General features: G+C 51.5%; 1 protein-coding gene across 1 annotated transcript in view; it reads left to right on the top strand.

Annotated features, from left to right (window-relative positions):
• The first annotated feature begins 9,989 nt into the window (after window positions 1–9,989).
• The window catches only part of LOC128836073 (protein FAM107B-like), a 29,334-nt gene continuing 13,150 nt past the window's right edge, over window positions 9,990–26,173 (top strand). The window contains exon 1 of the mRNA XM_054026095.1: window positions 9,990–10,005. Coding sequence (XP_053882070.1) covers window positions 9,990–10,005 — 16 coding nt within the window. The remainder of the gene's footprint in view (window positions 10,006–26,173) is intronic.

The following is a 26,173-nucleotide window of genomic DNA, read 5'->3' as shown; positions in this document are numbered from 1 at the left end:
TCAGGGTTTAAAGACTTCAAGTTACAGAGAATCCACCACTGATAGTAGTTTAAACCTGCAAATGACCCGTGCCCCATGCTGCAGAGGAAGGTGAAAACCCCCCAGCGTCTCTGCCAATCTGATCCGCAGGAAAATTCCTTCCTGACCCCAAATATGGCGATCAGTTAGACCATGGGCAGCTGGTGAACCTGCCCCTCCCCTTCCCCTCCGGCACCCTCCCCCACAGGAGCCCAGAGCACCTCCACTGCGGCCCCCGGCCCCAGTGCCAGGTGGCCGGGCAGCATGACCACAGCTCCCCAGGCCCGGTGCGCCAGGTGGCTGGGCAGAATTCCGGGAATGGCAGGAGAAGCCCTATTGGAGGAGCGTGGGTAGGGCCACGCCAGGCTGTTTGGGGAAGCAAAGCATCCCCAAGTCTACAATACCCACCACTTATGAGTTAGACTCTCAGCATGTGGGAAAGACCCATCAGCCAGACACCTGGGAAAGAATTTGCTGTAGTAACGCAGAGCCCTCCCCATCTAGTGTCCCAGCCCTAGTGTTTGTAACACATGCCACGGCCTGGTCAACCTGCATCTCCCTGAGCAGCATTTCAGCTCTCCAGGTAAACACTATCATTTTAGATCCTCTGGCTTAAATGGCCCAAGGCACTTAGAGGGGTGGTCACATGACTCCGCACCCTCCCCCACCCCCGCCCTCCTCCCCAGGATTAGCACCAGGGCTTAATGGGTTTTGCGAAGAGCTTGCTAATAGGAGTAGGAGTCATCCTCTGTCTCTTCAGAGAAGGAAAACAAACAAGGCCAGCGTGGTGCTGGTGCACAAGGGGCTTGCCCTGCCCTGGCGAGAGTCCTGCAGCCTTTCTGGAACCCACTGCTAGGTTCTCCAGGCCCAGCAAGCAGGTCTGGTAAGAGGCTTCAGTGACAGGCAGCGGGAAGGAGGGAGAGAGAGAAGAAAAAGCAAGAGGAAAAAAGAAAGACGTTAAAGAGCAAAAGAAAGAAACGTGTGAGAAAGAGAGAAAAAAGGCGTGAAAGAGAGAGAGAAAAGGAGACAGTCCCCCGTGGAGGCATGGGCCTGTCTCAGGCCAAGCGGGTGAGTAGATCTCCTATCAGTGTGTTTGGACGGGGGCTCCCTGGACAGGGCTGGACTGTGGGGCAGAGATCGGTAAAGGATCATGCGTCCATGCTGCCGGGTGGGCCATGCCCTGGAGGGGGCTCTCACCCCCTCTTTCTGCCCCTCCATCTCTCGCTCTTCTCGCTCCTCCACCACTACCCCCTGCCCTGCCCCCTTTCCTCAGCTCTGCTACGAATCTAAAGCTGCTCCCTAGTGTTTGCCAAAATGATGCTCTCAAACCACGAAGTCCTGACTGGGCTGGAGAGCTCAGAGAGGGCGCAAGGAGTGCCATGGGTGTGGGGGGGCTCAGGTGCTTGGCTGGCTGAGCACTGGGGGGCGCACAAGACTGAGTGGCCCTGGCAGCCGTTCTCGCTAAGCTCGTGTTCACAAGTTGGTATTTCCATGCAAAGAACTGCCAGGCAGGGTGGAGAGTTCAGCTCCCCCATGGGAACCGCCTAAAGTGCCTCCTTGGCCCTCTGGGGAGAACAGTGCATATCGACCGCCCAGGGGCCTTGTGGGGTGACTACCTGTGAGGAGCAAGACAGAGCAAAGCAGCCCCCACCCATGCTGCCCAGAGCCACACAGGCGGAGGGGGCTGGAACAGCGTGTACAGGGCAGATGCTGAGAGCCATTGACCCAAACTGCAAACCCTGGATAGGATGGAAACCTCTTCCAGACAGGGGGTGCGGCAGCCCGCCCCCAGCACCTCTAGTGTCAGTGCCTGCGTACGCAGGGAGGTACCCCATCGCTCTGGGGACACCACACACAGACTCAGGCTTTCCATTCATTTGGAAATGAAGTTTGATGGCTTTAAAATATTTGAGGGGTTAGGGGAGTTGAATGTGGTGAACCTGAACCTGGCAGGCTGGTCAGTTACAGGACAGGCAGCTTTCTCCCTGTCTGGCTTTGCTGATGCCCCTCAATCCTGACCCACACCTCACCCCCCCCCCCCCCCGCATTATTTTAGTCCTCCCCATTCCTGCCCCGCTCTGCCAATGCATCTTAGTCTCGACATACAGCAACTCGCTCTCAGTCTCCCCTCACAGCCCCTCTGCTCTGTGGTCCAATCTGGGCATCCTCCTGAGCTGAGATTCTGCCTGTCGTACCATGCTGTGATGGCCAGGAGTGTTCACTGAGGACCACGCACTGGGCAGCCATTTCTAAAGGGTGCTAGATGTTGACCTTTAAGCTGGTGCCCATGGGGCCTGCACAGGATGCTGGCTGGAATTGGAGCCAAGGTCTCCCACGGTGGAAGGTGAGTGCTTCAGGCACTGCCCTGCCCCCACATAACAGCCTCCTGCCAGGATAGATCCACGGATTAAGATTAATCCGCTGCTGGGTTTGTGTAGTTTCACTCTGCCCTGGGGTCCATGGACCTGTCACATTTGCCCTCATCCCTGCGGTGGTGCCAGGGGAGTTCCCTGTCTGATGTGGGGGCAGAAGGTGAAGGAGGGGCCAGGAGCCTTTGGCTCTGACCCTTCCTAGTTGGTTTTCCTTAGCAGTCCAATAATATGAATAAATAATAATACTCAGCAAGAGGGGGCTGCCTGGGGAGGAGAAAGAGGTGATATTCTGCTCCAGCTCTCCCCACAATCCAACTCTGCACCCCATCACCAGACTCTGCCACAGCCTGGAGCAGTTGGATGGTCAGCAGTGAAAGAGTTAACCACACTGACTTTCAATCCCCATCACTGGGCTTCAGTGTTAACACCTGCTCCATGTGAAGGAGGCCGTAGTGCCTCTCTTAGGAGCAGGTGCTGCAAGTCCCAGTAAATGGGCTTTGTGCAGAGGGGCTGGAGGTAAAGAATCCTCCTCCCATTCCAGTGCTTTGCTGAGCTGTCCCAGCCCAGTCCCACTGCTACCGGCAAATGGCTCCTTGGACCCTCGCATGTTCCCTAGGTATCAATTTAGGCCTGTGGAGCCACGCATTGGTGGATATACCAGTCAATCCTCTTCATAGCCCTGCCCGCTGCTGTCCAACTCCTCCATGCAGGGTCCATGCTGTGGAATCACAGCCGTGCTGGTCCCGTACAGGGTCTTCCATTCGCATGGGCTGCCCCTGGCTAGCTCCTCCCTGCACGCTGACTTCACTGGGCTGTACTCAGGGCCCTGGGGTGGGTGGAGTCATAGTGCAGAAAGGACCTTAGTGCTTGTAATTAGTATAATCGGAGTGAGTAATTTACTATAAGCTGCTGACCTCATTTCCCCTGTGGCGCTCCTTCACTTTCTGCCCAAAGCACTGGCTCTGACCTGCTGCTGGTCTCTTACTGTGGTATATTTACGTAGAGTCTGTCGTCCCCAACACTGTAATAACCATGGAGCAGCTCCTGGACAGACAGGATGACTAGTCCAGAGGAATTCTTCATCAGGGCAATGGCCAACGCTGTAGTGCAGTGACCCTGGCCCTGCCCAGAACGCTGTGCCGGAGAAAGAGACGGCCAGTGAGAGGGCAGCTGGAGGGGGCAGTTGGAAGGCAGTTAGAGAAGAGGGAGGTGGAGCCTGCGCCAGGGTGACAAGGGGATTTGCCGAGGATGCAGTGTTAAAGGAAACAGGGCCGTGTGCAAGGAGCCCAGACGCAAGGGGCACAGAACATGTGACCGGTGAGGCTGCCCACTGGGACATTGACAGGAATACAGAGCGGACACCTGGGGGAAGGGAAGTGGCCCTCTGGGTGTGGAGCTGTCATTCACAGGTGGACCTGCTAGGAATGTTCAGTCATTGCTCCTTTGCTTTGCCTGCATCACCAGGCCGGAGAGGTGATGGCGGGACAGCAGGGTGAAGCTGGATTTTGCGGGCAGGAAGAGAAGGAGCTGTTTGGTTCCCTCAGGGTGATAGAGCGTGGGGTTAAAAAACGTCTTTTATTGGGCAGGTGATTTACAGTTTATTATTTTCCTAACCAGGTATTTGCTGTTACTCCATTATATCGTTATTCAATTATTTCTATTGTTCCTGCCCAAGTTCTGGGTTTTTCCTTTATAAAGGTTAAAATGTGAGGTTATCGCCATTGTACTGGTTTGTCTCTGCCTCTCCTCACAGTAAGCATAGCATAGCCGAGGCCTGGCTCACCACAGCGGCACCAGATGATTGAACTGTCACCCTGAAGGCAAATGGCACATTTATGGATTGAAGTTGTGCACCGGTGTCCCAGAAACACTGTTGGTAATGCTAAAAGAAAAGCCACGGATAGTAGAGGGTGAACAGGTCACACTCGGCTTGCAGTGGTGAGCTGGTCCCCACTAAAGGAGGATGTCTCTGGATAAAGTTGAGAAGTGTGAGCAACAAGGGTGATGTTGTGGTTGGAGTCTGCTATAGACCACCAGACCAGGGGGACGAGGTGGACGAGGCTTTCTTCTGGCAACTAGCAGAAGTTGCTAGATCACAGGCCCTGGTTCTCATGGGAGACTTTAATCACCCTGATATCTGCTGGGAGAGCAATACAGCGGTGCACAGGCAATCCAGGAAATTTTTGGAAAGTGTAGGGGACAATTTCCTGGTGCAAGTGCTGGAGGAACCAACTAGGGGCAAAGCTTTTCTTGACCTGCTGCTCACAAACAGGGAAGAACTAGTAGGGGAAGCAAAAGTGGATGGGAACCTGGGAGGCAGTGACCATGAGATGGTCGAGTTCAGGATCCTGACACAAGGAAGAAAGGAGAGCAGCAGAATACGGACCCTGGACTTCAGAAAAGCAGACTTTGACTCCCTCAGGGAACAGATGGGCAGGATCCCCTGGGAGAATAACATGAAGGGCAAAGGGGTCCAGGAGAGCTGGCTGTATTTTAAAGAATCCTTATTGAGGTTGCAGGAACAAACCATCCCGATGTGTAGAAAGAATAGTAAATATGGCAGGCGACCAGCTTGGCTAAACAGTGTAATCCTTGCTGATCTTAAACGCAAAAAAGAGGCTTATAAGGAGTGGAAGATTGGACAAATGACCAGGGAGGAGTATAAAAATATTGCTCAGGCGTGCAGGAGTGAAATCAGGAAGGCCAAATCACACTTGGAGTTGCAGTTAGCAAGAGATGTTAAGAGTAACAAGAAGGGTTTCTTCAGGTATGTTAGCAACAAGAAGAAAATCAAGGAAAGTGTGGGCCCCTTACTGAATGAGGGAGGCAACCTAGTGACCAAGGATGTGGAAAAAGCTAATGTACTCAATGATTTTTTTGCCTCTGTCTTCACGCACAAGGTCAGCTCCCAGATTGCTGCACTGGGCAGTACAGCATGGGGAGAAGGTGGCCAACCCTCTGTGGAGAAAGAAGTGGTTCGGGACTATTTAGAAAAACTGGACGTGCACAAGTCCATGGGGCCGGATGCGCTGCATCCGAGGGTGCTAAAGGAGTTGGCGGGTGAGATTGCAGAGCCATTAGCCATTATTTTTGAAAACTCATGGCGATCGGGGGAGGTCCCAGACGACTGGAAAAAGGCTAATGTAGTGCCCATCTTTAAAAAAGGGAAGAAGGAGGATCCGGGGAACTACAGGCCAGTCAGCCTCACCTCAGTCCCTGGAAAAATCATGGAGCAGGTCCTCAAGGAATCAATTATGAAACATTTAGAGGAGAGGAAAGTGATCAGGAACAGTCAGCATGGATTCACGAAGGGGAAGTCGTGCCTGACTAACCTAATTGCCTTCTATGATGAGATAACTGGCTCTGTGGATGAGGGGAAAGCAGTGGATGTGTTATTTCTTGACTTTAGCAAAGCTTTTGATACTGTCTCCCACAGTATTCTTGCCACCAAGTTAAAGAAGTATGGGCTGGATGAATGGACTGTAAGGTGGATAGAAAGCTGGCTAGATCGTCGGGCTCAACGGGTAGTGATCAATGGCTCCATGTCTAGTTGGCAGCCGGTTTCAAGTGGAGTGCCCCAAGGGTCGGTCCTGGGGCCGGTTTTGTTTAATATCTTTATTAATGATCTGGAGGATGGTGTGGACTGCACTCTCAGCAAGTTTGCAGATGACACTAAACTAGGAGGCGTGGTAGATACACTAGAGGGTAGGGATCGGATACAGAGGGACCTAGACAAATTAGAGGATTGGGCAGAAAAAAACCTGATGAGGTTCAACAAGGACAAGTGCAGAGTCCTGCACTTAGGACGGAAGAATCCCATGCACTGCTACAGACTAGGGACCGAATGGCTAGGTAGCAGTTCTGCTGAAAAGGACCTAGGGGTCACAGTGGACGAGAAGCTGGATATGAGTCAACAGTGTGCTCTTGTTGCCAAGAAGGCTAACGGCATTTTGGGCTGTATAAGTAGGGGCATTGCCAGCAGATCGAGGAACGTGATCGTTCCCCTTTATTCGACATTGGTGAGGCCTCATCTGGAATACTGTGTCCAGTTTTGGTCCCCACACTACAAGAAGGATGTGGAAAAATTGGAAAGAGTCCAGCGGAGGGCAACAAAAATGATTAGGGGTCTGGAGCACATGACTTATGAGGAGAGGCTGAGAGAACTGGGATTGTTTAGTCTCCAGAAGAGAAGAATGAGGGGGGATTTGATAGCAGCCTTCAACTACCTGAAGGGGGGTTCCAAAGAGGATGGAGCTCGGCTGTTCTCAGTGGTGGCAGATGACAGAACAAGGAGCAATGGTCTCAAGCTGCAGTGGGGGAGGTCCAGGTTGGATATCAGGAAAAACTATTTCACTAGGAGGGTGGTGAAACACTGGAATGCGTTACCTAGGGAGGTGGTGGAGTCTCCTTCCTTGGAGGTTTTTAAGGCCCGGCTTGACAAAGCCCTGGCTGGGATGATTTAGCTGGGAATTGGTCCTGCTTTGAGCAGGGGGTTGGACTAGATGACCTCATGAGGTCCCTTCCAACTCTGATATTCTATGATTCTATGATTCTATGTGAACAATAAAAATTGGCAGAGACCTGATTTGTAATCGTACAAGGAAAAGAGCGCTGTTATTGGGGCAGAAGTATGTTAGGCCCTTGGTCTCAGCCAAAGGGTGCACTCATTGGAGGGACAGGGAACCAAACAACTGAGGCAACGTTTGAGGACATCTCCCAGATGAGAGGGAAACTGTCAACAGAGCACAGAATAGAGCTGAAAGAGCCCAAGCTGTCCCACAATTCATTCCCCTTGCTCTGAGACAGAGGCTATGAGAGGAGCTGGATGGACTCATTGCTCAGGAAATCGTAGGGCAAGTAGAAGAGTCAACAGAGTGGGTGCATTCATTGGTCACTGTAGAAAAAAGGATGGATCTCTTCGCTTGTGTCTAGACTCCAACGAATTAAAGCAATGTGTAAAAAGGGAGCATTACCCTACAAGAGAAGAAATATTGAGGAGATGGCGAATGCCAAACATTTTTCTCCGCTGGATGCATCAGCAGGGGTCTGGAAGGTGCCCTTAGAAAAACAGAGCACTGGCTTGTGCACCTGACCCCTTACTGGCAAAGACTTGCTGAGGCAGTGTGATGGGTTCCCCCCAGGGTGCCACCTGGAACTGGGGTACTACTGAGCCCGCCTGACCCACAAGTCTGGGCTTCCTTTAACTTTACTGCTGTGACAAGCTGCAGACACGCTCTCGGTCACACACTTTCACCAGCACACATACAGGTAGGGACACATCCAGCTGTGGTAACATGCAAACAGACTTTCTGACTAGCCCTTGCATGGGAAGGCTTCAGCTAAGGAACTGCCCAGATACCCCGCTCTGGAGTGTAAACCCAAAGTTATACCATCTTGCGCTGCACAGAGAACTGTACAGTGTAAACTCATGAAATTTGCCCTTCCCTCAATGTGGAGAGAGATATGCAACAGCTTTTTGCCCCCCAGTTATGAATTCCAAAAACTGAGTTTTATACAAAACAAAAACAAGTTTAACTACAACAGATAGATTTTAAGTGATCATAAGGGATAGCAAACATCAAAGCAGATTACCCAGCAAATAAAACAAAACACAATCTAAGATTAAGATACGAAAGAAACTGATTACAAGTAGTAAGTTCTCACCCTAAATATTGTATTAGGCAGATTGCAGAGATTCTTGAAGGCCAGCTGCACTTTCCGGCAGTTTGCACCTTCAGATATTTCATTCACAGACTAGAATCATAGAATCATAGAATATCAGGGTTGGAAGGGACCTCAGGAGGTCATCTAGTCCCACCCCCTGCTCAAAGCAGGACCAATCCCCAACTAAATCATCCCAGCCAGGCTTTGTCAAGCCTGACCTTAAAAACTGCTAAGGAAGGAGATTCCACCACTTCCCTAGATAACCCATTCCAGTGCTTCACCACCCTCCTAGTGAAAAAGTTTTTCCTAATATCCAACCTAAACCTCCCCCACTGCAACTTGAGACCATTGATCCTTGTTCTGTCATCTGCCACCACTGAGAACAGCCTAGATCCATCCTCTTTGGAACCCCCTTTCAGGTAGTTGAAAGCTGCTATCAAGTCTCCCCTCATTCTTCTCTTCTGCAGACTAAATAATCCCAGTTCCCTCAGCCTCTCCTCATAAATCATGTGCTCCAGCCCCCTAATCATTTTTGTTGACCTCCGCTGGACTCTTTCAAATTTTTCCACATCCTTCTTGTAGTGTGGGACCCAAAACTGGACATAGTACTCCAGATGAGGCCTCACCAATGCCGAATACAGGGGAATGATCACATCCCTCGATCTGTTGGTAATGCTCCTACTTATACAGAGCAAAATGCCGTTAGCCTTCTTGGCAACAAGGGCACACTGTTGACTCATATCCAGCTTCTCATCCACTATAACCCCTAGGTCCTTTTCTGCAGAACTGCAGCCTAGCCACTCGGTCCCTAGTCTGTAGCAGTGCATGGGATTCTTCCATCCTAAGTGCAGGACTCTGCACTTGTCCTTGTTGAACCTCATCAGATTTCTTTTGGCCCAATCCTCTAATTTGTCTAGGTCACTCTGTATCCTATCCCTACCCTCCAGCATATCTACCACTCCTCCCAGTTTAGTGTCATCTGCAAACTTGCTGAGAGTGCAGTCCACACCATCCTCCAGATCATTAATGAAGATATTGAACTGAACGGGCCCCAGGACCGACCCTTGGGGCACTCCGCTTGATACCAGCTGCCAACTAGACATGGAGCCATTGATCACTACCTGTTGAGCCCAATGATCTAGCCAGCTTTCTATCCACCTTATAGTCCATTCATCCAGCCCATACTTCTTTAACTTGCTGGCAAGAATACTGTGGGAGACCGTATCAAAAGCTTTGCTAAAGTCAAAGAATAACATCCCCTGCTTTCCCCTCATCCACAGGGCCAGTTATCTCAGACTAGATAGCCTTCCAGCCTGGGCTCAGTCTTCTCCCCTCGTTCAGTCTTTGCTTCTTAGATGTTTACAGCAGTCATCTTGGGCGGAGATTCAGTGAAGAACGAACTGTGATTATGTCACAACCCTGCCTTAAATAGATTTTACATATGGTGGTGTAGCGAGGCAATTGCCCCGCTCCTGAAAAAGGCTAGGCTGATTGGGGAAGCAGCCAGAGCTGGGGCCATGCCCCAATCAGGCTACAGCTGGCCCGATAAAAGGGCTGTGAGCCCGGAGCTAAGTCAGTCTCTCTCTAGGTGTGGAGAGAGAAGGATTTGGCTGTCTGGGAGAAAAGGGTACTTGAACTGGAGCAGTGCTGGGGAGCTCCAGGCTGGTAAACACCCAGGCTGCAGGCCTTATGCAAGGCCTAAAGAGAGGTACAGGGGTTAGGCAGAGGCAGATGGTCCAAACCCCCTTTGCCAATGATGAGTGGTTTACAGACTGCAGTCAGCCTCAGTGAGCAGGGGCTAGGTGATGACTGGCAGTAGCCACTGAGGCCAGGTGGGGATAGGGGCTTGGGGGTTCCCCTGGGAGGGGAGACCCAGAGTGGGGGTACTGCAGGGGCAGAACCATGAAGTAAAGGGCACTGGGGTCTTGGTCGGACATGGGGCCTGAGATAGGTGAGCCACCGGCCTGCAGAGGGTGTTCCAGGCTGAAGTTGAGCTAATTCCCAGGAGCACCAGCAGGAGGCGCCGTACCGGTGAGTTTCACTTCACTACAGGTGAGAATCCTTTGTCTTCCTGTGTGATTCCCACCCCCACCCCAGTCAGTGGAAAAATACTAATATTATCATGGTGTCCAATATCTGGTGACTTGATCACATGACCCTGCAGCCATAACTCCGGGTCTGTTTGCTGCATCCCCAGGAAGGCTTTCATGGTGAAAGATTAGCATCTTCTAAGACCTATTATTTTTCCTAATGGCCAGCAATCTAGACTGTTTGCATTCTGTCTAGTGGGCGTTTCCCAGGTGTAAACACATTTGTAATAGCTGCACGGACCATATTTCTAACTTCAGATACAAAGATGATACATGCATACAAATAGGATAATCATATTCAGTAAATCATAACCTTTCCAATGATATCTCACATAACCCATCTTACATAAAATACATCTTAGTTATGCCATAATTACATCATAACAATATCTCTATGAAGAATATGGGGCATAATGCCACACCCCCCCCTATTAGATTACTGCCAGAGAGTTAGTCACTGACTAATGCGAAGGCAGTGTGCCTAATGTCCTCCTTAGGTCTTGGTTATACAACTTCCAAGTGTTACCAAACATTGTAGTGTTACCCATAGGTATTTTTACAAAGTTCTGGGTTTCTCTTTCCAGGTTGCGTGAAAGCATTCTAGTGTGCAGCATTGTTAACATAATGCAGATATCAATATCTTTTAGAGTGTAGGTGTCTTGTCATTTAGCCACCAATGCCATGAGATGGTGTGCTTCAGTTTCCCCTTCCACGCAGAAGTCTAGGTTTGTTATGCTTTTTCTGCTGTGCCAAGCTCTAAGCCTGTTTACAGGTATTAGCTGAGAAGCAGTATTCTTATAGTATCAGAGGGATAGCCGTGTTAGCTCACCCACAGACAACCCACCAACCTTAAGCATATTCTCACCAGCAACCACACACTGCACCATAGTAACTCTAACTCAGGAACCAATCCATGCAACAAACCTTGATGCCAACTCTGCCCACATATTTACACCAGCGACACCATCACAGGATCTAACCAGATCAGCCACAACATCACCGGTTCATTCACTTGCATGTCCACCAATGTAATATATGCCATCATGTGCTAGCAATGCCCCTCTGCTATGTACGTCAGCCAAACTGGACAATCCCTATGTAAAAGGATAAATGGACACAAGTCAGATATTAGGAATGGCAATATGCAAAAACCTGTAGGAGAACACTTCAACCTCCCTGGACGCACAATAGCAGATTTAAAGGTAGCCATCCTGCAGCAAAAAAACTTCAGGACCAGACTCCAAAGAGAAACCGCTGAGCTTCAGTTCATTTGCAAATTTGACACCATCAGCTCTGGATTAAATAAAGACTGTGAATGGCTAGCCAACTCCAAAAGCAGTTTCTCCTCCCTTGGTGTTCACATCTCAACTGCTAGAAGAGGGCCTCATCCTCCCTGATTGAGCTAACCTCGTTATCTCTAGACTGATTCTTGCCTGCATATTTATACCTGCCTCTGGAAATTTCCACCACATGCATCTGACGAAGTGGGTATTCACCCACGAAAGCTTATGTTCCAATACTTCTGTTAGTCTATAAGGTGCCACAGGACTCTTTGGCCTGGTCTACACTACGGGTTTAGGTCGACTTTAGCAGCGTTAAACCGAATTAAGCCTGGACACGTCCACACAACGAGGCCCTTTCTTTCGAATTAAAGGGCCCTTTAAACCGGTTTCTTTACACCACCTCCGACGAGGGGATTAGCGATAAAACCGGCCTTTGCGGGTCGGAATTGGGGTAGTGTGGACGGAATTCGATGTTATTGGCCTCCGGGAGCTATCCCACAGTGCTTCATTGTGACCGCTCTGGACAGCGCTCTCAACTCAGATGCACTGACCAGGTAGACAAGAAAAGACCCGCGAAGGTTTGAATTTCATTTCCTGTTTGCCCAGCGTGGAGAGCACAGGTGACCACGCAGAGCTCATCAGCACAGGTAACCGTCATGGAGTCCTCCCAGGATCGCAAAAGAGCTCCAGCATGGACCGAACGGGAGGTACGAGATCTGCTCGCCATATGGGGAGATGAAGCAGTGATAGCTGAACTCCGTAGCAGTAAAAGAAATGGAAAAGTATTAGAAAAGATCTCCAAGGCCATGAAGGACCGAGGCCATAACAGGGACACACAGCAGTGCCGCGTGAAAATTAAGGAGCTAAGGCAAGCCTACCACAAAGCCAGAGAAGCAAACGGAAGGTCCGGGGCAGAGCCGCAAACTTGCCGCTACTACGCGGAGCTGCATGCGATCCTAGGGGGTGCAGCCACCACTACCCCAACCGTGTGCTATGACTCTCTCACTGGAGAAACACACAGGGAAGACGGTTCGGGGAACGAGGAAGATGACGATGGAGGTACTGTAGGTAGCTCACAGCAGCAAGGAAGCGGAGAAACCGGTTTCCCCAACAGCCAGGATATGTTTGTGACCCTGGACCTGGAACCAGTAACCCCCGAACTCACCCAAGACCCTCAGGGCACACAGGAGACCTCTGGTGAGTGTAACTTTGTAAATATTTGTAAACATTACAAAAAAAAAGCAAGCAAGTCTGTTAACGTGTATGGGGATGGGGCGGAAATCCTCCAGGGACATCTCCAGAAAGCTCTCCTGGTTGAAATGGGGTGATTTTATTAAGGGGACATTCAGAGGCGCCCGTTCCTGCTCTTCTGACCAGAAATGTTCCCCGCTGTTAACCACGCGGTGGGGGGGAGGGGTGAAGTGATCATCCCAGAGAATCGTGTGTGTGTGTGTGTGGGGGGGGTGGTTTACTTGTGTTTGTGCCGCATGTTAACCGGGAAACCGCAGCCCCCTCCTTTTACATTGAAACCCCATTTTAAATGGACAACCCAATTCATCCTTGATATGGGAAATGCGCTGCTGTTTGCAACCTTTCCCGCATGTTAAGAAGGTTAAAAAAGCCAAAACACTGTGGCCTACGATGGCTGCCTGCAAGCCGAAATATGCGACCTTGTAATGAAAGAGTGTACCCATTGTTCCCTAAAATGTGTCCTTTTTAACCACCTCTCCCTTCTCCTCCACCAGCTGCAAATGTATCTCCTTCACAGAGGCTCGTGAACATTAGAAAGAGAAAACGTAAGACGAGGGACGAGATGTTCACGGAGCTGCAGATGTCCGCCCAGGCTGATAGAGCACAGCAGAATGCGTGGAGGCAGTCAATGACGGAGATGAGAAAAGCCCAATATGAACGAGAGGAGAGGTGGCGGGCTGAATCGCGGGAAGAACAGAGCAAGTGGCGGGCTGAAGACGATAGGTGGCGTCAGCTTGCAGACAGACGGCAAGAGGCAATGCTCCGTCTGCTGGAGCATCAAAGTGATATGCTCGAGCGTATGGTTGAGTTGCAGGAAAGGCAGCAGGAGCAGAGACCGCCGCTACAGCCCCTGTGTAACCAACAGCCCTCCTCCCCAAGTTCCATAGCCTCCTCACCCAGACGCCCAAGAACACGGTGGGGGGGCCTCCGTCCACCCAGTCACTCCACCCCAGATGATCGCCAAAGCATCAGAAGGCTGGCCTTCAATAAGAGTTAAAGTTTTAAAATGCAGTGTGTCCTTTTCCATCCCTCCTCCCCCACCCATCCCAGGCTACCTTGGCAATTATCCCCCTACCTCTGTAAGGAACTAATAAAGAATGCATGAATGTGAAAAAACAATGACTTTATTGCCTCTGCAAGGGGGAGGGGAGGGTGGGGTGGGGTGGTTGGTTTACAGGGAAGTAGAGTGAACCGGGTCGGGGGGGGGGGTTGGAGGGTTCATCAAGGAGAAACAAACAGAAGTTTCACACAGTAGCCTGGCCAGTCACAAAACTCGTTTTCAAAGCTTCTCTGATGCGCACCGCGCCCTGCTGTGCTCCTCTAACCGCCCTGGTGTCTGGCTGCGCGTAATCAGCGGCCAGGCGAGTTGCCTCAACCTCCCACCCCGCCATAAAGGTCTCCCCCTTACTCTCACAGATATTGTGGAGCGCACAGCAAGCAGCAATAACAATAGGGATATTCTTTTCGCTGAGGTCTGAGCGAGTCAGTAAGCTGCGCCAGCGCGCTTTTAAACGTCCAAATGCACATTCCACCACCATTCGGCACTTGCTCAGCCTGTAGTTGAACAGGTCCTGACTCCTGTCCAGGCTGCCTGTGTACGGCTTCATGAGCCATGGCATTAAGGGGTAGGCTGGGTCCCCAAGGATCACGATAGGCATTTCAACATCCCCAATGGTCACTTTCTGGTCCGGGAAGAAAGTCCCTTCCTCCAGCTTTCGAAACAGAGCAGAGTTCCTGAAGACGCGAGCATCATGTACCTTTCCCGGCCATCCCACGTTGATGTTGTTGAAACGTCCCTTGTGATCCACCAGGGCTTGCAGCAGCATTGAAAAGTACCCCTTGCGGTTTACGTAGTCGGTGGCTTGGTGCTCCGGTGACAAGATAGGGATATGGGTTCCGTCTATGGCCCCGCCACAGTTTGGGAATCCCATTTCAGCAAAACCATCCACTATTGACTGCACGTTGCCCAGAGTCACTACCCTTGATATCACCAGGTCTTTCATTGCCCTGGCAAATTGGATCACAGCAGCCCCCACCGTAGATTTGCCCACTCCAAATTGATTCCCGACTGACCGGTAGCTGTCTGGCGTTGCAAGCTTCCACAGGGCTATCGCCACTCGCTTCTCAACTGTGAGGGCTGCTCTCATCTTGGTATTCTGGCGCTTCAGGGCAGGGGAAAGCAAGTCACAAAGTTCCATGAAAGTGGCCTTACGCATGCGAAAGTTTCGCAGCCACTGGGAATCGTCCCATACCTGCAGCACGATGCGATCCCACCAGTCTGTGCTTGTTTCCCGGGCCCAGAATCGGCGTTCCACGGTATCAACCTGCCCCAGTGACACCATGATTTCCACATTGCTGGGGCCTGTGCCTTGTGAGAGGTCTATGGCCATGTCAATTTCCTCATCACTCTCGTCGCCGTGCTGCAATCGCCTCCTCGCCTGGTCCGGGTTTCGCCTTGGCATGTTCTGGCTCTGCATATACTCCAGGACAATGCGCGTGGTGTTCATAGTGCTCATAATTGCCGCGGTGATCTGAGCGGGCTCCATGATCCCAGTGCTAGCTATGGCGCCTGGTCAGAAAAAAGGCGCGAAAGTAGTATCTGATGGACCAGGAGAAGGAGGGCGGGAGGGAGGGAGGGAGGGAGGGAGGGCCAAGTGACGACATGGCGTACAGGTACAGGAACAGGGAGAAACACAAACAACTGTCACACAGAATGGTCCCCCCAAAGATTAAACTGGAAACCCTGGGCTTAGCAGGCCGTTGATTTCACGGAGGAAGGGGAAGCAAATGAACACAGAATAAATCTATTTTTTACATCTTAAGGTGGCAGCCGACGCTGCAGCATGAGTGACAGCCATACCAGTATGATGATGATGGGTACCAATCATAATATACCATCATCTGCCAAAAGGCAAGGGGCTGCTGCTGTGTAGCAATGCAGCCCCATGTCTGCCAGCCCCACGTCCGCCAGCACCCAGCATCGCCCTCGGCCTCTTCTGGGTGCTTAGCAGACAATATTGGGCAATTGGCAGAAAATAGTACATTATGACTGGTAACCGTCATCATCGAGACAGTAGCATGTCTGCCCAGGTGGCCATGATTGACAGCCACTCCAGTACGACGACGACGGGTACCAGTCATAATATACCATCGCCTGGAAGGGGCTGGTGCAATGCAGCCCTACGGCTGCCAGCCCCACGGCTATCACTCATGCTACACCGTCTACTGCCAAAAGGCAGTTAGCAGCTGCTGCTGTGTAGCAATGCAGTCCCACGTCTGCCGGCACCCAGAGGACATATGGTGACGGTGAGCTCAGCTGTGCTGAGCAGGCTCCATGTTGTCTGCACAGGTAACCCAGGTAACCCAGGTAAAAAGGCGCGAATCTATTGTCTGCCATTGCTGTGACGGGGGAGGGAGGGGCCTGACGACATGTACCCAGAACCGCCCGCGACACTGTTTTGCATCATCCGGGCATTGGGATCTCAACCCAGAATTCAAAGAAAAGGCGTGAACCGCTTCGCGGCTCGAGCTGTGGCGCAAACGTAGTATCTGACGGCCTAGGGGAAGGAGGGAGGGGGGCCGAGTGACGACATGGCGTACAGGCACAGGGAATTAAAATAAAGAACGGTGGCTGTGCATCAGGGAGAGACACAAACAACTGTCACAGACTGGTCCCCCCCAAAGATTAAACTGAAAACCCTGGGTTTAGCAGGCCGTTGATTTGACGGAGGGAGGGGGAAGCAAATGAATACAGAGAAAATCTATTTTTTACATCTTAAGACGACGGTGCAGCGTGACTGATAGCCCTCGGCATCTTTCTGGGTGCTTGGCAGCAAATACGGGGCGGTGTATGACGATGGTCTTCAGGCCTATTGCACGAGCTGCTGCTCAGGGAAGACTCTGCTAATGTGCGATGACCCGACTTGTAATAGGCCGGCTAACAGTCATAATACACCATTTACTGCCAAAAGGCAAGCCCCACGGCTGCCAGCACCCAGATCGCCGATGAAGGCTACCAGTCTACTGCACCGTCTACCGCCAAAAGGCAGTTAGCAGCTGCTGCTGTGTAGCAATGCAGTCCCACGTCTGCCGGCACCAAGAGGATATATGGTGACGGTGAGCTCAGCTGTGCTGAGCGGGCTCCATGTTGTCTGCACAGGTAACCCAGGTAACCCAGATAAAAAGGCGCAAATCTATTGTCTGCCGTTGCTGTGACGGGGGAGGGAGGGGCCTGACGACATGTACCCAGAACCGCCCGCGACACTGTTTTGCATCATCCGGGCATTGGGATCTCAACCCAGAATTCCAAGGGGCGGCGGAGACTGCGGGAACTGTGGGATAGCTGTGGGATAGCTACCCATAGTGCAATGCTCCGGAAGTCGACGCTAGCCTCGTACTGTGGACGCGGTCTGCCGACTAGAGCACCTAGAGCATTTTATTGTGTGGACATACACAATCGGCTGTATACAACCGATTTCAATAAAACCGGCTTCTATAAATTCGAACTAATTTCGTAGTGTAGACATACCCTTTGTTGCTTTTTACAGTATTCTTATAGGACTTCCTTGTTATCACTCCTAGTATGTTCAAAAGTTTCCCCCCAAAATTATGCTAAATCCTTTAAAAATGTGTAACATGCATCAGTACCAAATTCTAACTCATCACCTCTGGTTGAGTTACTGAAGTCCTCAAATCATGGCTTAAAGAGTTCAAGTTACAGAGAATTCACCATTGACACTAGTTTAAACCTGCAAGTGACTCTATGCCCCATGCTGCAGAAGAAGGTGAAAAGCCCCCATTATCTCTGCCAATCTGACTTGGGGGGAAATTCCTTCCTGACCACAAACATGGCGATCAGCTAGACCCTGAGCATGTGGGCAAGACCCACCAGCCAGATACCTGGGAAGGAATTCTCTGTAGTAACTGAGGGTATGTCTACACTACGAAATTAGGTCGAATTTATAGAAGCCAGTTTTATAGAAATCGGTTGTATACAGCCGATTGTGTGTGTCCCCACATAAAATGCTCTAAGTGCATTTAGTCGGTGGACCGCGTCCACAGTATCGAGGCTAGCGTCGACTTCCGGAGCATTGCACTGTGGGTAGCTATCCCACAGTTCCCGCAGTCTCCGCCGCCCATTGGAATTCTGGGTTGAGATCCCAATGCCTGAATGATGCAAAACAGTGTAGCGGGGGGTTCTGGGTACATGTCGTCAGGCACCTCCCCCTCTGTCAGAGCAATGGCAGACAATCGATTCACGCCTTTTTACCTGGGTTACCTGTGCAGACAACATACCACGCCAAGCATGGAGCCCGCTCAGCTCAGCTCAGCTCAGCTCAGCTCAGCGTCACCATATGTCATCTGGGTGCCGGCAGACGTGGTACTGCATTGCTACACAGCAGCAGCTAATTGCCTTTTGGCAGTAGACTGTGCAGTATGACTGGTAGCCTTCATCGGCGATCTGAGTGCTGGCAGACGTGGGGCTGCATTGCACACAACAGCAGCCCCTTGCCTTTTGGTAGAAGATGATATATTACGACTGATATCCGTCGTCATCGTACTGCAGTGGCTGTCAATCATGGGCACCTGGGCAGACATGCTCAGTTCTATCAAACAGTCTTGACGATTTTGGCTATCAGTCGTAGTATGCTATCTTCTGCCAAGCGCCCAGTATTTTCTGCCAAGCACCCAGAAGATGCTGAGGGCTATCAGTCATGCTGCACCGTCGTCTGCCAGCTTAAGATGTAAAAAATAGATTTGTTCTGTATTCATGTGCTTCCCCCTCCCTCCGTGAAATCAACGGCCTGCTAAACCCAGGGTTTTGAGTTCAGTCTTTGGGGGGGGCCATTCTGTGTGACAGTTGTTTGTGTTTCTCCCTGATGCACAGCCATCTTCGTTGATTTTAATTCCCTGTACCTGTACGCCATGTCGTCACTCGCCCCTCCCTCCCTCCCTCCGTCCGTCAGATACTAGTTTCGCGCCTTTTTTCAGAACAGACGCCATAGCACTGGGATCATGGAGCCCGCTCAGATCACCGCGGCAATTATGAGCACTATGAACACCACGCGCATTGTCCTGGAGTATATGCAGAGCCAGGACATGCCAAAGCAAAACCAGGACCAGCCGAGGAGGCGATTGCAGCGTGGTGACGAGAATGATGAGGAAATTGACATGGACATAGACCTTTCACAAGGCACAGGCCTCAGCAATGTGCAAATCATGGTGTTACTGGGGGAGGGTCATGCCGTGGAACGCCGATTCTGGGCCCGGGAAACAAGCACAGACTGGTGGGACCGCATCGTGCTGCAGGTGTGGGACGATTCCCAGTGGCTGCGAAACTTTCGCATGCGTAAGGGCACTTTCATGGAACTTTGTGACTTGCTTTCCCCTGCCCTGAAACGCCAGAATACCAGGATGAGAGCAGCCCTCACAGTTGAGAAGCGAGCGGCAATAGCCCTGTGGAAGCTTGCAACGCCAGACAGCTACCGGCCAGTCGGGAATCAATTTGGAGTGGGCAAATCTACTGTGGGGGCTGCTGTGATCCAAGTTGCCAGGGCAATCAAAGACCTGGTGATATCAACGGTAGTGACCCTGGGAAACGTGCAGGCCATCGTGGATGGCTTTGCTGCAATGGGATTCCCAAACTGTGGTGGGGCGATAAACAGAACCCATATCCCTATCTTGGCACCGGAGCACCAAGCCACCGAGTACATAAACCGCAAGAGGTGCTTTTCAATGCTGCTGCAAGCCCTGGTGGATCACAAGGTACGTTTCACCAACATCAACGTGGGATGAGCGGGAAAGGTACATGATGCTCGCGTCTTCAGGCACTCTGGTCTGTTTCGAAAGCTGGAGGAAGGGACTTTCTTCCCGGACCAGAAAATAACCATTGGGGATGTTGAAATGCCTATCGTGATCCTTGGGGACCCAGCCTACCCCTTAATGCCATGGCTCATGAAGCCATACACAGGCAGCCTGGACAGTAGTCAGGACCTGTTCAACTATAGGCTGAGCAAGTGCCGAATGGTGGTGGAATGTGCATTTGGACGTTTAAAAGCACGCTGGCGCAGCTTACTGACTTGCTCAGACCTCAGCGAAAAGAATATCCCCATTGTTATTGGTGCTTGCTGTGCGCTCCACAATATCTGTGAGAGTAAGGGGGAGACATTTATGGCGGGGTGGGAGATTGAGGCACATCGCCTGGCCGCTGATTACGCGCAGCCAGACACAAGGGCAGTTAGAAGAGCACAGCAGGGCGCGGCGCGCATCAGAAGCTTTGAAAACGAGTTTTGTGACTGGCCAGGCTACGGCGTGAAACTTCTGTTTGTTTCCCCTTGATGAACCCTCCGCCCCCCCCACCCGGTTCACTCTACTTCCCTGTAAACCAGACACCCCACCCTCCCCTCCCCCCTTCGAGCACCGCTTGCAGAGGCAATAAAGTCATTGTTACTTCACATTCATGCATTCTTTATTAATTCATCACACAACTAGGGGGATAATTGCCAATGTAGCCCGGGATGGGTGGGGGAGGAGGGAAGGAAAAGGACACACTGCAGTTTAAAACTTTAACTCTTATTGAAGGCAAGGCTTCTGATGCTCGGGCAATCATCTGGGGTGAAGTGACTGGGTGTCCGGAGGCCCCCCCACCGTGTTCTTGGGCGTCTGGGTGAGGAGGCTATTGAACTTGGGGAGGAGGTCTGTTGGTTACACAGGGGCTGTAGCGGCGGTCTCTGCTCCTGCTGCCTTTCCTGAAGCTCAACCATACGCTGGAGCATATCAGTTTGATGCTCCAGCAGCCAGAGCATCGACTCTTGCCTTCTGTCTGCAAGCTGACGCCACCTATCCTCTTCAGCCTGCCACTTGCTCTGTTCATCCCGCGATTCAGCCCGCCACCTCTCCTCTCGTTCATACTGTGCTTTTCTGTAGTCTGACATTGACTGCCTCCATGCATTCTGCTGTGCTCTTTCAGCATGGGAGGACATCTGGAGCTCCATGAACATATCATGCCGAGTCCGCCATTTTCTCCTTCTAATCTTCACTAGCCTCTGTGAAGGAGAAACATTTGCAGCTGGTGGAGGAGAAGGGAGAGGTGGTTAAAAAAGACACATTTTAGAGAACAATGGGTACACTCTTTCACGTTAAATTTTGCTGTTCACATTATACAGCACATGTGCTTTCGTTACAAGGTCGCATTTTTCCTCTTATATTGAGGGCCTGCCGGTTTGGTGTGAGAGATCACTCACACAGTGCCAGGCAACAGATTTCGGCTTGCAGGCAGCCATGGTAAGCCACAGTCTTTTGGCTTTTTTAACCTTCATAACATGTGGGAATGGTTTCAAACAGTAGCGCCCTCATTTCCCATACCAAGCACCTATTGGGTTGGCCATTTAAAATGGGTTTGCAATGTAAAAGGAGGGGCTGCGGTTTCCGGGTTAACATGCAGCACAAACCCAACTAACCCCTCCCCCAATTATCAGGGATGATCACTTCACCCCTCCCCCCCACCGCGTGGCTAACAGCGGGGAACATTTCTGTTCAGCAGAGCAGGAAGGGGCACCTCTTAATGTCCCCTTAATAAAATTGCCCCATTTCAACCAGGTGACCGTGAATGATATCACTCTCCTGAGGATAACAAAGAGCGATAAGGAATGGATGTTGTCTGCATGCCAGCAAACACCAGGACCATATGCTGCCATGCTTTGTTATGCAATGATTCCAGACTATGTGCTACTGGCCTGGCGTGGTAAAGTGTCCTACCATGGCGGATGGGATAAGGCAGCCCTCCCCAGAAACCTTTTGCAAAGGCTTTGGGAGTACATGAAGGAGAGCTTTCTGGAGATGTCCCTGGAGGATTTCCGCTCTATCCCCATACATGTTAACAGACTTTTCCAGTAGCTATACTGGCCATGATTGCCAGGGCAAATTAATCATTAAACACGCTTGCTTTTAAACCATGTGTAATATTTACAAAGGTACACTCACCAGAAGTCCCCTGTGTGCCCTCAGGGTCTGGGAGCACGCCTTGGGTGAGTTCGGGGGTTACTGGCTCCAGGTCCAGGGTGATAAACATATCCTGGCTGTTGGGGAAACCGGTTTCTCCGTTTCCTTGCTGCTGTGAGCTATCTACATTATCTTCATCCTCATCTTCCTCGTACCCCGAACCCTCTTCCCTGTGTGTTTCTCCAGTGATGGATTCATAGCACACGGTTTGGGTAGTGGTGGCTGCACCCCCTAGCATGGCATGCAGCTCCGTGTAGAAGCGGCATGTTTGCGGCTCTGCCCCGGACCTTCTGTTTGTCTCTCTGGCTTTGTGGTAGGCTTGCCTTAGCTCCTTAATTTTCACGCAGCATTGCTGTGCATCCCTGTTATGGCCTCTGTCCTTCATGGCCTTTGAGACCTTTTCTAATATTTTGCCATTTCGTTTACTGCTACGGAGTTCAGATAGCACTGATTCATCTCCTCATATGGCGAGCAGATCCTGTACCTCCCGTTCGGTCCATGCTGGAGCTCTTTTGCGATCCTGGGACTCCATCATGGTTACCTGTGCTGATGAGCTCTGCGTGGTCACCGGTGCTCTCCACGCTGGGCAAACAGGAAATGAAATTCAAACGTTCGCGGGGCTTTTCCTGTCTACCTGGTCAGTGCATCTGAGTTGAGAGTGCTGTCCAGAGCGGTCACAATGAAGCACTGTGGGATAGCTCCCAGAGGCCAATAACGTTGAATTCCGTCCACACTACCCCAATTCCGATCCGCTAAGGCCAATTTTATCGCTAATCCCCTTGTCGGAGGTGGAGTAAAGAAACCGGTTGAAAGGGCTTCGTCGTGTGAACGTGTCCAGGCTTAATTAAATTTAACGCTGCTAAAGTCGACCTAAACTCGTAGTGTAGACCAGGCCTCAGAGCCCTCCCCATCTAGTGTCCTGTCTCCAGCTGTTGAGGATTTTTGCTAAAGGAGTCCCCTGGCGACAGGGAATGGATCACTTGATGATAACCTGTTCTGGTCATTCCCTCTGGGGCACCTGGCATTGGCCACTGTCAGAAGACAGGATACTGGGCTAGATGGACCTTTGATCTGACCCAGTATGGCCGTTCTTATTTTGCCCATTCCCAGCATTCTGTATCAAATGCCTTACTGACATCCAGGGAGATTAGATCTACTGCATTTCCTTTGTCTAAAAAATAAGCTACCGTCTCAAAGAAAGATATTAGTAAAAAATTTACTACCTCTTGAATCCAACAATTGAAACGATTGTAGAAAAATCTACAATTACTTTTTATCATTTAGGTTATTCACTTTTTGCAGTTCACGAAGCTTGGAACAGATCACTTAATTTAAGAAAGGGCTGGTAGGATGTTTTCTAATCTTAATCCCCTGTTAATCACTCTTTATAAACAAAATTCTGACTCCCTGCCTCAGGGGCGTAAACTGGGAGCTGTCTCCTGTCTCCTCTGCAGAACTGGTTACATTGCACATTCAGGCTGCCCAAGGCTTGCAGTTTGGGGGGGCAATTCCCCCATACATCCCCCAAACTCCGCAGAGACACTGTCTAGTTCAGGGGTTCTCAAACTGGGGGTTGTGACCCCTCAGGGGTGACGAGGTTATTACATGGGGGGTGGAGGTGTCGCGAGCTGTCAGCCTCCACCTCAAACCCCGCTTCACCTCCAGCATTTATAATGGTGTTAAATATATAAAAACGTGTTTTTAATTTATAAGGGGGGTCGCACTCAGAGGCTTGCTATGTGAAAGGGGTCACCAGTACAAACGTTTGAGAACCCCTGGTCTAGAGCATTTCCCAGAAGAGCAGTGGAGCAATCTGAGGAAAAACCTGTCTGGCCACAGAGCAGGTTAAGTGAGATGAGCTTGAGGATGTGGCATTATTGGAGCAAAGGCCTCACTGTCCTGACAACGGTGGTACTGATATCGCACGGGAGACCTGCAAGTCCAAGCAGCAGCGCAGGGCTTCTCATTGGGAGTAAACGGAGTTAGTAGGTTGGTCCTAGGTATCTGGAATTCTGTGTTAGATAAATGTTGTTGTTGTTGTTGTTAGGTTTGGCTGGGAAAGGAAACTGTGGGGAACTGTACCTTTAAGAGGTTCATGTTCTGCAACCCGGAGGCAGTTGGAACTGAGACACTGACTGAAGCAGATTGCTGTCAAGCACCTTGTCTCTGTGTGTTCACTGAACCCCACTGTCACCTCTCTGTACCACAGGTTCCTCCTGTAAAAAGAAGGTGACTTCCCTACTTTGCACAGGGTTGGGGTGCTGGGAGGGATGACTTGTGAATGTGTGTTATGTACTGAGATGATTCAAAGTGTGTCACAGGTGCTGAGTAATCACCCATTGTCTCTGGGACTATTAAACAGCTGCCATATTTTGCTTTAGAGGCAGGGCCGGCTCTAGGATTTTTGCCGCCCAAAGCAAAAACAATTTTGGCCGCCCCCCCTTATTTAATTACCCCGGCCCCGCCTCAACTTTGCCCCTTCCCCAAATCCCCAGCCCTGCCTCCTCCCCCCAGGCTCTCAAGCCTGGGACAGAAGGGGAGCAGCGGCGCGCGAAACGGCTGCTCGGGATCTCCCCCTTCCTCCCAGGTTTGAGAGCCTGGGAGTGAGGGGGAGACTCCGAGTGGCCGCGGCGCGCGAAACAGCTGATTCGCGCGCCGCTGCTCCCCCTCCCTCCCAGGTTTGAGAGCCTGGGAGGGAGGGTGAGTAGCGGCGCGCGAATCAGCTGTTTTGCGCGCCGTGGCAGCAGCAGCGGAGGTGAGCTAGGGCGGCCGGGGCACATTTTTAAGGGCGGCATTCTGGCGCCGGCCATGCCGCCCCTAAAAATGTGCCGCCCCAAGCACCAGCTTGTTTTGCTGGTGCCTAGAGCTGACCCTGTTCAGAGGTGGTTGCATTTTAGCAATTCTTGTGTGTATGCAGTTTGGGATCCTTTGTATTCCCATTAATGTAATGGGGACAGGATTCCAGGCTAATCTGGGAAGGATTAGAAGGGAAATCTCCTCAGAGATAGAAAATCTGATCTTCCAAAGCATGGCAGGGAGCCAGAATCAACCTTCCCAGCTGAGATGCCTTATGAACTAGCAAAGCAGAATGTGGACTCAGGAATGGACAGAGGGGAACGCTATCCTTGTAGTGTCTCAGTCAGTCTCCCTATCAGATTGGCATGCTGGGTGTGTGCCAAAGGGTCAGGGGAGAACTGGCAGTATGGGATGAATGCACAATTCCACTGGCAGAATAGACAGTTTGGTTTGTTGGGATCCTTTGCAGTAGCAGCCGGGACGGGTGGAGGGTGGGCCTTCCATCACACAGGCAGGCTCACCTGGGTGGCAAGATAAGTTTGAGTACCCAGGGGCCTGCCTGTGACTCCCTGATAAGGCTGCTGTTGTAGAGGAGGTCACACTTGGTTGGTGAAATCCAAGTCTAGAACTCAGCCAACTGGGCTGTGTACCCTCCACCTGGCAGCCTGCTGATGATTGCTTACCTGGGACCCATGAAGACTAGCCCCAGTTTGAGGCTCTGCCCCTGAAGTCCTATTGGCGGAGTCCCAGAGCAACTGATGGGCCCGCTGGCCCTACTTAAACCAGGAATGGGAAGCTATCAGGACAACTGGGCTCCACCATGCTCTGGACTGTGTGCTCTCTGCTCCCCTGGCTTCCGGACCTGGCAACTGACGTTTGGTTGCAATTTCCAATGTGTCTCCTGACCTGGCCTGATTCTGGTTCCTGACTTGTGGTTCTGATCTCCAGCGTGTCTCCTGCTTCTGACCTCCAGATATCCTCCTGACCCAGCTGAGCCCTGACTTTGGCTCATGACTGCAGACGCTGGCTCTGACTAGGGCAACCACCTTTTCAAAAGGCAAAAGTGGGACACATGCAGGAGCCTCCCACATTCTGTGGCCTCAACCCCCTGTTCCTCTTTTTCCCCCTGAAGCCCCACTCCCTGGCCAGGCCGGAAGCTGGAGCTGTGTTGCAGGCAGTGCTAAGATCCACTCAGGGAGCCCTGGCCACTGTGGGGAGACTCAGACCCTCCACCTCCCCTGGGCCTGGGTGCCCGAGAGCAGACCCCTGCCTGGGTCCCTACTGTCCTGGGGGTGTGTTGCCAAGGGCAGGTGGAGGGTCCGGGGCTCAGCACAGCAGCCCAGGCTCCCTGGGTGGCTCCTACCACAGACAGGCTCTGGTTTCTGGCAGGGCTAGGAGATGGGGCTTTGCGAGGAAGAGAAGGAACCAGGGGTAGGGCCTCATGGGAAGAGGCTGGCGTCACCCCTGAGCCTCAGGCAGGCAGAATGGCACCTCAGGGAATCTGGGACAAATGCTGTCCTGGAGTCATTCAGTCCAGGACGGGACTTGAAGTCTGCATTTCACAACTGTCCTGCCCAATTCGGGTGGCTGGTCACCGTAGACCCATAGGTCTGGCTGCCCTTGACCTGGCTATGATGACAACCTCTTGTTCTTGGGGGATGTCCCTCACTTTGGTTGCTGTTCTAACTCCTGGCAGTTG

The sequence above is a fragment of the Malaclemys terrapin genome, chromosome 4, assembly GCF_027887155.1.
Source record: "Malaclemys terrapin pileata isolate rMalTer1 chromosome 4, rMalTer1.hap1, whole genome shotgun sequence".
Lineage (NCBI taxonomy): Eukaryota > Metazoa > Chordata > Testudines > Emydidae > Malaclemys > Malaclemys terrapin.
The sequence above is the reverse complement of the archived record's forward strand: the minus strand, read 5'-3'. Positions and strand labels throughout refer to the sequence as shown.